At 61.9% G+C, this 13384-nt stretch overlaps 1 protein-coding gene across 1 annotated transcript in view; it reads left to right on the top strand.

The window, feature by feature from the left end:
- The window catches only part of LOC115118342 (inactive histone-lysine N-methyltransferase 2E-like), a 45683-nt gene that overhangs the window by 22358 nt on the left and 9941 nt on the right, over nucleotides 1-13384 (top strand). The window contains 1 exon segment of the mRNA XM_065008338.1: nucleotides 1813-2080. Within this exon segment, the coding sequence (XP_064864410.1) occupies nucleotides 1813-2080 (268 nt within the window).

The following is a 13384-nucleotide window of genomic DNA, read 5'->3' as shown; positions in this document are numbered from 1 at the left end:
ATTGGTCAACCTCAACCATGTTATCTTTCTACCTTTTTTCTCCCCCGCTCCTTCCCCCCGGTCTCCCCCTCTCGGTCTTTCTCCCCCTCTCGGTCTTTCTCCCCCTCTCTCTCTCGGTCTTTCTTCCCCCATCTCTCTCGGTCTTTCTTCCCCCCATCTCTCTCGGTCTTTCTTCCCCCATCTCTCTCGGTCTTTCTTCCCCCATCTCTCTCGGTCTTTCTTCCCCCATCTCTCTCGGTCTTTCTTCCCCCATCTCTCTCGGTCTTTCTTCCCCCATCTCTCTCGGTCTTTCTTCCCCCATCTCTCTCGGTCTTTCTTCCCCCCATCTCTCTCGGTCTTTCTTCCCCCCCCATCTCTCTCGGTCTTTCTTCCCCCATCTCTCTCGGTCTTTCTTCCCCCATCTCTCTCGGTCTTTCTTCCCCCATCTCTCTCGGTCTTTCTTCCCCCATCTCTCTCGGTCTTTCTTCCCCCATCTCTCTCGGTCTTTCTTCCCCCATCCCCATCTCTCCCCATCTTTCGGTCTTTCCCCCCATCTCTCTCGGTCTTTCTTCCCCCCATCTCTCTCGGTCTTTCTTCCCCCCATCTCTCTCGGTCTTTCTCCCCCCCATCTCTCTCGGTCTTCTCCCCCCACTCCTCTCTCTCTCGGTCTTTCTCCCCTCTCCCCATCTCTCTCTGTCTTTCTTCCCCCCTCTCTCTCGGTCTTTCTTCACCCCCCTCTCTCTCGGTCTTTCTTCACCCCCCTCTCTCTCGGTCTTTCTTCACCCCCTCTCTCTCTGTCTTTCTTCACCCCCCCATCTCTCGGTCTTTCTTCACCCCCCCTCTCTCTGTCTTTCTTCACCCCCCTCTCTCTCTCTGTCTTTCTTCACCCCCCTCTCTCTCTCTCTGTCTTTCTTCACTCCCCCTCTCTCTCTCTGTCTTTCTTCACCCCCTCTCTCTCTCGGTCTTTCTTCACCCCCTCTCTCTCTCGGTCTTTCTTCACCCCCTCTCTCTCGGTCTTTCTTCACCCCCCTCTCTCTCTCGGTCTTTCTTCACCCCTCTCTCTCTCGGTCTTTCTTCACCCCCCTCTCTCTCTCGGTCTTTCTTCACCCCCTCTCTCTCTCGGTCTTTCTTCACCCCCTCTCTCTCGGTCTTTCTTCACCCCCTCTCTCTCGGTCTTTCTTCACCCCCCCTCTCTCTCGGTCTTTCTTCACCCCCTCTCTCTCTGTCTTTCTTCACCCCCATCTCTCTCTCTCGGTCTTTCTTCCCCCCATCTCTCTCTCTCGGTCTTTCTTCCCCCACCTCTCTCGGTCTTCTCCCCACCCCCCTCTCTCTCTCTCTCTCTGTCTTCTCTCCCCCATCTCTCGGCCCCCCCCTCTCTCTCGGTTTTCTCCCCCCATCCTCTCTCTATCTTTCTTCCCCCACCTCTCTCTGTCTTTCTCCCCCACCTCTCTCTGTCTTTCTTCCCCCCACCTCTCTCTGTCTTTCTTCCCCCACCTCTCTCTGTCTTTCTTTCTCTCCCTCTCTGTCTTTCTCCCCCTCTCTCTCTCTGTCTTTCTTCACCCCCCCCTCTCTCTCTGTCTTTCTTCACCCCACCCCCTCTCTCTCTGTCTTTCTTCACCCCCCTCTCTCTCTCTTTCTTCACCCCCTCTCTCTCTGTCTTTCTTCACCCCCTCCCTCTCTCTCTCTGTCTTTCTTCACCCCCCCTCTCTCTCTCTCGGTCTTTCTTCACACCCCCTCCCTCTCTCTCTCTCTCTCTCTTCTCTCTCTCTCTCTCTCTCTCTCTCTCTCTGTCTTTGTTCCTCTCTCTCTCGGTCCTTCCTCCCCCCCCTCTAGTAAATACAAGGTGGACTGTGCATGTGTGAGGGGGAACCCAGAGTGCCCGGTGCTGAAACACAACCTGGAGCCCACAGAGAACCTGGAGGCCAGCAGCCGCCGGCGGGGCCGCAAGGACAAGGAGCCCATAATGCAGCGAGGGGACCACCTGGACCTGGGCCAGAACCAGAATATGACCCTGGACTGTGACGGCAAGACCAAGGGTCTGGGGGCCGACGGCAAGCAGAGGAAGCTATCGCCCCTCCGCCTCTCTATCTCCAACAACCAGGTAAGATTTCCCTGGCAACACAACTCACCTCAATCCGTCTCCATAACAAACACCCCCTATCCCCTCACGCTCTCCCCGCCCCCATCACCACACGCTCCGTCCCCGTCACCACACGCTCCCGTCCCCGTCACCACACGCCGTCCTCCGTCACCACGCCTCCCCCCGTCCTCCATCACCACACGTCCTCCATCACCACACGCTCCCCCCCTCCGTCACCACACGCGTCCTCCGTCACCACGCCCCGTCCCCGTCACCACACGCTCGTCCCCGTCACCACACGCTCGTCCCCGTCACCACACGCCCCCCGTTTCCCCACCCTCCCCACCACACGTTTCCCCACCCTCCCCGTCCCCCCATCACCACACGTTTCCCCCTCCCCCCGTCCCCATCACCACACGTTTCCCCTCCCCGTCCCCATCACCACACGTTTTCCCGTCCCCCATCACCACACGTTTTCGTCCCCCATCACCACACGTTCCCCCCCAGTCCCCATCACCACACGTTTCCCCCAGTCCCCATCACCCCACGTTTCCCCCAGTCCCCATCACCACACGTTTCCCGTCCCCCATCACCACACGTTGTCCCCCGTCCCCCATCACCACACGTTGTCCCCGTCCCCCATCACCACACGTTGTCCCCCCGTCCCCCATCACACACGTTGTCCCCCCGTCCCCGTCACCACACGTTGTCCCCCGCCCCTCACCACGTTGTCCCCGTCACCACACGTTGTCCCCGTCACCACACGTTGTCCCCGTCACCACACGTTGTCCCCCCGTCCCCATCACCACGTTGTCCCCCGTCACCACACGTTGTCCCCGCCACCACACGTTGTCCCCGTCCCCATCACCACCACGTTGTCCCCCGTCCCCCATCACCACACGTTGTCCCCCATCACCACACGTTGTCCCCCATCACCACACGTTGTCCCCGCCCCGTCACCACGTTGTCCCCATCACCACACGTTGTCCCCCGTCCCCCATCACCACACGTTGTCCCCCGTCACCACACGTTGTCCCCCATCACCACACGTTGTCCCCCGTCACCACACGTTGTCCCCCATCACCACACGTTGTCCCCGTCCCCCATCACCACACGTTGTCCCCGTCCCCCATCACCACACGTTGTCCCCGTCCCCATCACCACACGTTGTCCCCCGTCCCCAATCACCACACGTTGTCCCCCATCACCACACGTCCCCCCGTCCCCCATCACCACACGTTTCCCCCAGTCCCCATCACCACACGCGTTTCCCCCAGTACCCATCACCACACGTTTCCCCCAGTACCCATCACCACACGTTCCCCCCCCCAGTACCCATCACCACACGTTTTCCCCCAGTACCCATCACCACACGTGTCCCCCATCACCACACGTTTCCCGTCCCCCATCACCACACGTTTCCCCCAGTCCCCATCACCACACGTTTCCCCCAGTACCCATCACCACACGTTTCCCCCAGTACCCATCACCCATCACCACACGTTTCCCCCCAGTACCCATCACCACACGTGTCCCCCAGTCCCCATCACCACGTTTCCCGTCCCCCATCACCACACGTTTCCCCCAGTCCCCATCACCACACGGTCCCCCCAGTCCCCATCACCACACGTTTCCCCCAGTCCCCATCACCACACGTTTCCCCCAGTCCCCATCACCACACGTTTCCCCCAGTCCCCATCACCACACGTTTCCCCCAGTCCCCATCACCACACGTTTCCCCCAGTCCCCATCACCACACGTTTCCCCCAGTCCCCATCACCACACGTTTCCCCCAGTCCCCGTCACCACACGTTTCCCCCAGTCCCGTCACCACACGTTCCCCCCAGTCCCCATCACCACACGTTGTCCCCCATCACCACACGTTGTCCCCCATCACCACACGTTGTCCCCCATCACCACACGTTGTCCCCGTCACCCACGTTGTCCCCGTCACCACACGTTGTCCCCGTCCCCGTCACCACACGTTGTCCCCGTCCCCATCACCACACGTTGTCCCCGTCCCCCATCACCACACGTTGTCCCCGTCCCCCATCACCACACGTTGTCCCCGTCACCACCACGTTGTCCCCCGTCACCACACGTTGTCCCCCATCACCCACACGTTGTCCCCAGTCCCCATCACCACACGTTGTCCCCAGTCCCCATCACCACACGTTGTCCCCAGTCCCCATCACCACACGTTGTCCCCAGTCCCCATCACCCACGTTGTCCCCCATCACCACACGTTGTCCCCATCACCACACGTCCCCCCCCGTCCCCCATCACCACACGTTTCCCCCCCAGTCCCCATCACCACACGTTTCCCCCAGTACCCATCACCACACGTTTCCCCCCAGTACCCATCACCACACGTTCCCCCCAGTACCCATCACCACACGTTCCCCCCAGTACCCATCACCACACGTGTCCCCCCATCACCACACGTTTCCCCCCCCATCACCACACGTTTCCCCCCAGTCCCCATCACCACACGTTTCCCCTCCCCCAGTACCCATCACCACACGTTTCCCCCCAGTACCCATCACCACACGTTTCCCCCAGTACCCATCACCACACGTGTCCCCATCACGTTCCCGTCCGTTTTCGTCCCCATCACCACACGTTTCCCCCAGTCCCCATCACCACACGTTTCCCCCAGTCCCCATCACCACACGTTTCCCCCAGTCCCCATCACCACACGATCCCCCCAGTCCCCATCACGAATCCCACGTCCCCAGTCCCCATCAGTCCCCATCACCAATCCCCCAGTCCCCATCACCACACGTTTCCCCCCCCAGTACCCATCACCACACGTTGTACCCATCGCGTTTCCCCCCAGTACCCATCACCACGTGTCCCCCATCACCACACGTTTCCCCCATCACCACACGTTTCCCCCAGTCCCCTTGTCACCACACGTTGTCCCCCCCAGTCCCCATCACCACACGTTGTCCCCCAGTCCCCATCACCACACGTTGTCCCCCCCAGTCCCCATCACCACACGAATCCCCCCAGTCCCCATCACCACACGTTCCCCCCAGTCCCCATCACCACACGTCCCCCTCACCGTCCCCATCACCACACGTTGTCCCCGCCCCCGTCACCACACGTTGTCCCCCGTCCCCCGTCACCACACGTTGTCCCCCGTCACCACCACGTTGTCCCCCATCACCACACGTTGTCCCCGTCCCGTTGTCATCACGTTGTCCCGTTGTCCCCATCACCACACGTTGTCCCCCGTCCCCCATCACCACACGTTGTCCCCGTCACCCCATCACCACACGTTGTCGTCCCCGTCCCCCATCACCACACGTTGTCCCCCGTCACCACACGTTGTCCCCGCCCGTTGTCCCGTCACCACACGTTGTCCCCCATCACCACCACGTTGTCCCCCGTCCCCCATCACCACACGTTGTCCCCCCCACGTTGTCCCCATCACCACACACGTTGTCCCCAGTCCCCATCACCACACGTTGTCCCCAGTCCGTCATCACCACACGTTGTCCCCACGTTGTCCCCATCACCACACGTTGTCCCCCATCACCACACGTTGTCCCCGTCCCCATCACACACGCTTGTCCCCATCACCGTTGTCCCCCATCACCACACGTTGTCCCCCGTCCCCAATCACCACACGTTGTCCCCATCACCACACGTCCCCCCGTCCCCCATCCCCATCACACGTTTCCCCCCAGTCCCCATCACCACACGTTTCCCCCAGTACCCATCACCACACGTTTCCCCCAGTACCCATCACCACACGTTCCCCCATCACCACACGTTTCCCCCCCCATCACCACACGTTTCCCCCCCCAGTCCCCATCACCACACGTCCCCCCCAGTCCCCATCACCACACGTTTCCCCCAGTCCCCATCACCACACGTTTCCCCCAGTCCCACACACGTTTCCCCCCAGTCCCCATCACCACACGTTCCCCCCAGTCCCCATCACCACACGTTTCCCCCAGTCCCCATCACCACACGTTTCCCCCAGTCCCCATCACCACACGTTTCCCCCAGTCCCCATCACCACACGTTTCCCCCAGTACCCATCACCACACGTTTCCCCCCAGTCCCCATCACCACACGTTGTCCCCCATCACCACACGTTTCCCCGTCCCCATCACCACACGTTGTCCCCCAGTCCCCATCATCACACGTCCCCCCAGTCCCCATCACCACACGCCCCCAGTCCCCATCACCACACGTTCCCCCCAGTCCCCATCCCATCACACGAATCCCCCCAGTCCCCATCACCACAATCCCCCCAGTCCCCATCACCACACGTTTCCCCCCAGTACCCATCACCACACGTTTCCCCCAGTACCCATCACCACACGTTTCCCCCCCCATCACCAGTACCCATCACCACACGTGTCCCCCATCACCACACGTTTCCCCCGTCCCCATCACCACACGTTTCCCCCCCCCCAGTCCCCATCACCACACGTTGTCCCCCAGTCCCCATCACCACACGTTTCCCCCAGTCCCCATCACCACACGTTTCCCCCAGTCCCCATCACCACACGTTGTCCCCCGCCCCCCGTCACCACACGTTGTCCCCGTCACCACACGTTGTCCCCATCACCACACGTTGTCCCCCCCATCACCACACGTTGTCCCCGTCACCACACGTTGTCCCCATCACCACACGTTGTCCCCCGTCACCACACGTTGTCCCCCGTCACCACACGTTGTCCCCCGTCACCACACGTTGTCCCCCGCCCCCGTTGTCACCACACGTTGTCCCCCATCACCACACGTTGTCCCCCCCCCATCACCACACGTTGTCCCCAGTCCCCATCACCACACGTTGTCCCCAGTCCCCATCACCACACGTTGTCCCCATCACCCACGTTGTCCCCCATCCCCACACACGTTGTCCCCGTCCCCATCACCACACGTTGTCCCCCGTCCCCATCACCACACGTTGTCCCCGTCCCCAATCACCACACGTTGTCCCCCATCACCACACGTCCCCCGTCCCCCATCACCACACGTTTCCCCCCCCAGTCCCCGTCCCCCATCACCACACGTTTCCCCCCAGTACCCATCACCACACGTTTCCCCCCCCAGTACCCATCACCACACGTGTCCCCCATCACCACACGTTTCCCCCATCACCCACCATCAGTCCCCATCACCACACGTTTCCCCCAGTCCCCATCACCACACGTTTCCCCCAGTCCCCATCACCACACGTTGAATCCCCCCCAGTCCCCATCACCACACGTTTCCCCCAGTCCCCATCACCACACGTTTCCCCCAGTCCCCATCACCACACGTTCCCCCCCCAGTCCCCATCACCACACGTTTCCCCCAGTCCCCATCACCACACGTTTCCCCCCAGTCCCCATCACCACACGTTTCCCCCCCAGTCCCATCACCACACGTTTCCCCCCAGTCCCCATCACCACACGTTGTCCCCCATCACCACACGTTGTCCCCGTCCCCATCACCACACGTTGTCCCCCGTCCCCAATCACCACACGTTGTCCCCATCACCACACGTCCCCCCGTCCCCATCACCACGTTTCCCCCAGTCCCCATCACCACACGTTTCACCCCCAGTCCCCATCACCACACGTTTCCCCCCCAGTACCCATCACCACACGTTTCCCCCCAGTACCCATCACCACACGTTTCCCCCAGTACCCATCACCACACGTTGTCCCCATCACCACACATCACCACACGTGTCCCCCATCACCACACGTTTCCCCAGTCCCCATCACCACACGTTTCACCCCCCAGTCCCCATCACCACACGTTTCCCCCCAGTCCCCATCACCACACGTTTCCCCCCATCACCCCCCCAGTCCCCATCACCACACGAATCCCCCCAGTCCCCATCACCACACGTTCCCCCCCCCATCACCACACGTTGTCCCCCATCACCACACGTTGTCCCCACCCCCATCACCACACGTTTCCCCCAGTCCCCATCACCACACGTTTCCCAGTCCCCATCACCACACGTTCCCCCCAGTCCCCATCACCACACGTTGTCCCCCAGTCCCCATCCACACGTTGTCCCCCAGTCCCCATCACCACACGTTGTCCCCAGTCCCCATCACCACACGTTGTCCCCCATCACCACACGTTGTCCCCGTCACCACCCCAGTCACCACCACACGTTGTCCCCAGTCCCCATCACCACACGTTGTCCCCGTTACCACACGTTGTCCCCATCACCACATGTTGTCCCCGTCCCCATCACCACACGTTGTCCCCCGTCACCACACGTTGTCCCCGTCCCCATCACCACACGTTGTCCCCGTCCCCATCACCACACGTTGTCCCCCGTCCCCATCACCACACGTTGTCCCCGTCCCCAATCACCACACGTTGTCCCCCATCACCACACGTCCCCGTCCCCCCCATCACCACACGTTTCCCCCAGTCCCCATCACCACACGTTTCCCCCCAGTACCCATCACCACACGTTTCCCCCAGTACCCATCACCACACGTGTCCCCCATCACCACACGTTTCCCGTCCCCCATCACCACACGTTTCCCCAGTCCCCATCACCACACAGTCCAGTCCCATCACCACACCTAAGTCCCCCCCCAGTCCCCATCACCACACGAATCCCCCCAGTCCCCATCACCACACGTTTCCCCCCAGTCCCCATCACCACACGTTTCCCCCCAGCCCCCATCACCCACGTTTCCCCCAGTCCCCATCCCACCAGTCCCCAGTCAGTCCCCATCACCACACGTTTCCCCCAGTCCCCATCACCACACGTTTCCCCAGTCCCCATCACCACACGTTTCCCCCAGTCCCCATCACCACACGTTTCCCCCCCCAGTCCCCATCACCACACGTTGTCCCCCATCACCACACGTTGTCCCCGTCCCCATCACCACACGTTGTCCCCGTCCCCAATCACCACACGTTGTCCCCCATCACCACACGTCCCCCGTCCCCCATCACCACACGTTTCCCCCAGTCCCCATCACCACACGTTTCACCCCCAGTACCCATCACCACACGTTTCCCCCAGTACCCATCACCACACGTTTTCCCCCCAGTACCCATCACCACACGTTTCCCCCCATCACCACACGTGTCCCCCATCACCACACGCTTTCGTCCCCATCACCACACGTTTCCCCCAGTCCCCATCACCACACGTTTCCCCCAGTCCCCATCACCACACGTTTCCCCCCCAGTCCCCATCACCACACGAATCCCCCCAGTCCCCATCACCACACGATCCCCCCAGTCCCCATCACCACACGAATCCCCCCAGTCCCCATCACCACACGTTTCCCCCAGTCCCCATCACCACACGTTTCCCCCCATCACCCCATCACCACACGTTTCCCCCATCACCACAATCCCCCAGTCCCCATCACCACACGTTCCCCCCAGTCCCATCACCACACGTTTCCCCCCCAGTCCCCATCACCACACGTTCCCCCCAGTCCCCATCACCACACGTTTCCCCCAGTCCCCATCACCACACGTTTCCCCCAGTCCCCATCACCACACGTTTCCCCCAGTCCCCATCACCACACGTTCCCCCAGTCCCCGTCACCACACGTTTCCCCCAGTCCCCGTCACCACACGTTCCCCCCCCCAGTCCCCGTCACCACACGTTGTCCCCCATCACCACACGTTGTCCCCGTTACCACACGTTGTCCCCCGTCACCACATGTTGTCCCCCGTCCCCATCACCACACGTTGTCCCCCGTCACCACACGTTGTCCCCCGTCACCACACGTTGTCCCCCGCCCCCGTCACCACACGTTGTCCCCCATCACCACACGTTGTCCCCCGTCCCCCATCACCACACGTTGTCCCCAGTCCCCATCACCACACGTTGTCCCCAGTCCCCATCACCACACGTTGTCCCCCGTCCCCATCACCACACGTTGTCCCCGTCCCCCATCACCACACGTTGTCCCCGTCCCCCATCACCACACGTTGTCCCCCGTCCCCATCACCACACGTTGTCCCCCGTCCCCAATCACCACACGTTGTCCCCCATCACCACACGTCCCCCCGTCCCCCATCACCACACGTTTCCCCCCAGTCCCCATCACCACACGTTCCCCCAGTACCCATCACCACACGCCCCCCCAGTACCCATCACCACACGTTTTCCCCCAGTACCCATCACCACACGTGTCCCCCATCACCACACGTTTCCGTCCCCCATCACCACACGTTTCCCCCAGTCCCCATCACCACACGTTTCCCCCAGTACCCATCACCACACGTTTCCCCCAGTACCCATCACCACACGTTTCCCCCAGTACCCATCACCACACGTGTCCCCCATCACCACACGTTTCCCGTCCCCCATCACCACACGTTTCCCCCAGTCCCCATCACCACACGGTCCCCCCAGTCCCCATCACCACACGTTTCCCCCAGTCCCCATCACCACACGAATCCCCCAGTCCCCATCACCACACGTTTCCCCCAGTCCCCATCACCACACGTTTCCCCCCAGTCCCCATCACCACACGTTTCCCCCCAGTCCCCATCACCACACGTTTCCCCCAGTCCCCATCACCACACGTTTCCCCCAGTCCCCATCACCACACGTTTCCCCCCAGTCCCCATCACCACACGTTTCCCCCCAGTCCCCATCACCACACGTTTCCCCCAGTCCCCATCACCACACCCCAGTCCCCATCACCCACGTTGTCCCCAGTCCCCATCACCACACGTTGTCCCCCCGTCCCCCATCACCACACGTTGTCCCCGTCCCCCATCACCACACGTTGTCCCCGTCCCCATCACCACACGTTGTCCCCGTCCCCAATCACCACACGTTGTCCCCCATCACCACACGTCCCCCCGTCCCCCATCACCACACGTTTCCCCCAGTCCCCATCACCACGTTTCCCCCAGTACCCATCACCACACGTTCCCCCCCCAGTACCCATCACCACACGTTCCCCCCAGTACCCATCACCACACGTGTCCCCCATCACCACACGTTTCCCCGTCCCCCATCACCACACGTTTCCCCCAGTCCCCATCACCACACGTTTCCCCCAGTCCCCATCACCACACGAATCCCCCCAGTCCCCATCACCACACGTTTCCCCCCCAGTCCCCATCACCACACGTTCCCCCCCAGTCCCCATCACCACACGTTTCCCCCCAGTCCCCATCACCACACGTTTCCCCCAGTCCCCATCACCACACGTTTCCCCCAGTCCCCATCACCACACGTTTCCCCCCCAGTCCCCATCACCACACGTTTCCCCCAGTCCCCATCACCACACGTTTCCCCCAGTCCCCATCACCACATGTCCCCATCACCACACGTTTCCCCCAGTCCCCATCACCACACGTTTCCCCCAGTCCCCATCACCACACGTTTCCCCCCAGTCCCCATCACCACACGTTTCCCCCAGTCCCCATCACCACACGTTTCCCCCAGTCCCCATCACCACACGTTGTCCCCAGTCCCCATCACCACACGTTGTCCCCCATCACCACACGTTGTCCCCGTCCCCATCACCACACGTTGTCCCCCATCACCACACGTTTCCCCCAGTCCCCATCACCACACGTTCCCCCCCAGTACCCATCACCACACGTTTCCCCCAGTACCCATCACCACACGTTCCCCCCCCAGTACCCATCACCACACGTTTCCCCCCAGTACCCATCACCACACGTGTCCCCCATCACCACACGTTTCCCGTCCCCCATCACCACACGTTTCCCCCCAGTTTCCCCAGTACCCATCACCACACGTTTCCCCCCAGTACCCATCACCACACGTTTCCCCCAGTACCCATCACCACACGTGTCCCCCATCACCACACGTTTCCCGTCCCCCATCACCACACGTTTCCCCCAGTCCCCATCACCACACGGTCCCCCCCAGTACCCATCACCACACGTTTCCCCCCAGTCCCCATCACCACACGAATCCCCCAGTCCCCATCACCACACGAATCCCCCAGTCCCCATCACCACACGTTTCCCCCAGTCCCCATCACCACACGTTACCCCCCATCACCACACGTTTCCCCCCATCACCACACGTTTCCCCCATCCCCCATCACCACACGAATCCCCCCAGTCCCCATCACCACACGTTTCCCCCCAGTCCCCATCACCACACGTTTCCCCCCAGTCCCCATCACCACACGTTTCCCCCCCCAGTCCCCATCACCACACGTTTCCCCCCAGTCCCCATCACCACACGTTTCCCCCCAGTCCCCATCACCACACGTTTCCCCCAGTACCCATCACCACACGTTTCCCCCAGTACCCATCACCACACGTTCCCCCCCAGTACCCATCACCACACGTTCCCCCAGTACCCATCACCACACGTGTCCCCCATCACCACACGTTCCCCGTCCCCCATCACCACACGTTTCCCCCCAGTCCCCATCACCACACGGTCCCCCAGTACCCATCACCACACGTTTCCCCCCCAGTCCCCATCACCACACGAATCCCCCCAGTCCCCATCACCACACGATCCCCCAGTCCCCATCACCACACGAATCCCCCAGTCCCCATCACCACACGTTTCCCCCAGTCCCCATCACCACACGGTCCCCCAGTACCCATCACCACACGTTTCCCCCAGTCCCCATCACCACACGAATCCCCCCAGTCCCCATCACCACACGTTTCCCCCCAGTCCCCATCACCACACGTTACCCCCCATCCCATCACCCATCACACGTTTCCCCCAGTCCCCATCACCACACGTTTCCCCCAGTCCCCATCACCACACGAATCCCCCCAGTCCCCATCACCACACGAATCCCCCCAGTCCCCATCACCACACGAATCCCCCAGTCCCCATCACCACACGAATCCCCCAGTCCCCATCACCACACGTTTCCCCCAGTCCCCATCACCACACGTTTCCCCCAGTCCCCATCACCACACGTTTCCCCCAGTCCCCATCACCACACGTTTCCCCCAGTCCCCATCACCACACGTTTCCCCCCAGTCCCCATCACCACACGTTTCCCCCCAGTCCCCATCACCACACGTTTCCCCCCCAGTCCCCATCACCACACGTTGTCCCCCAGTCCCCATCACCACACGTTGTCCCCGTCCCCCATCACCACACGTTGTCCCCGTCCCCCATCACCACACGTTGTCCCCCATCACCACACGTTGTCCCCCATCACCACACGTTGTCCCCCATCACCACACGTCCCCCATCACCACACGTCCCCCATCACCACACGTTTCCCCCCAGTACCCATCACCACACGTTCCCCCCCCCAGTATCCATCACCACACGTTTCCCCCCAGTACCCATCACCACACGTTTCCCCCAGTCCCCATCACCACACGTTTCCCCCCAGTCCCCATCAC

Source organism: Oncorhynchus nerka, linkage group LG23, assembly GCF_034236695.1.
Source record: "Oncorhynchus nerka isolate Pitt River linkage group LG23, Oner_Uvic_2.0, whole genome shotgun sequence".
In the NCBI taxonomy this organism is placed as follows: Eukaryota; Metazoa; Chordata; class Actinopteri; order Salmoniformes; family Salmonidae; genus Oncorhynchus; species Oncorhynchus nerka.
This window is presented reverse-complemented; position numbering and strand designations above follow the sequence as displayed.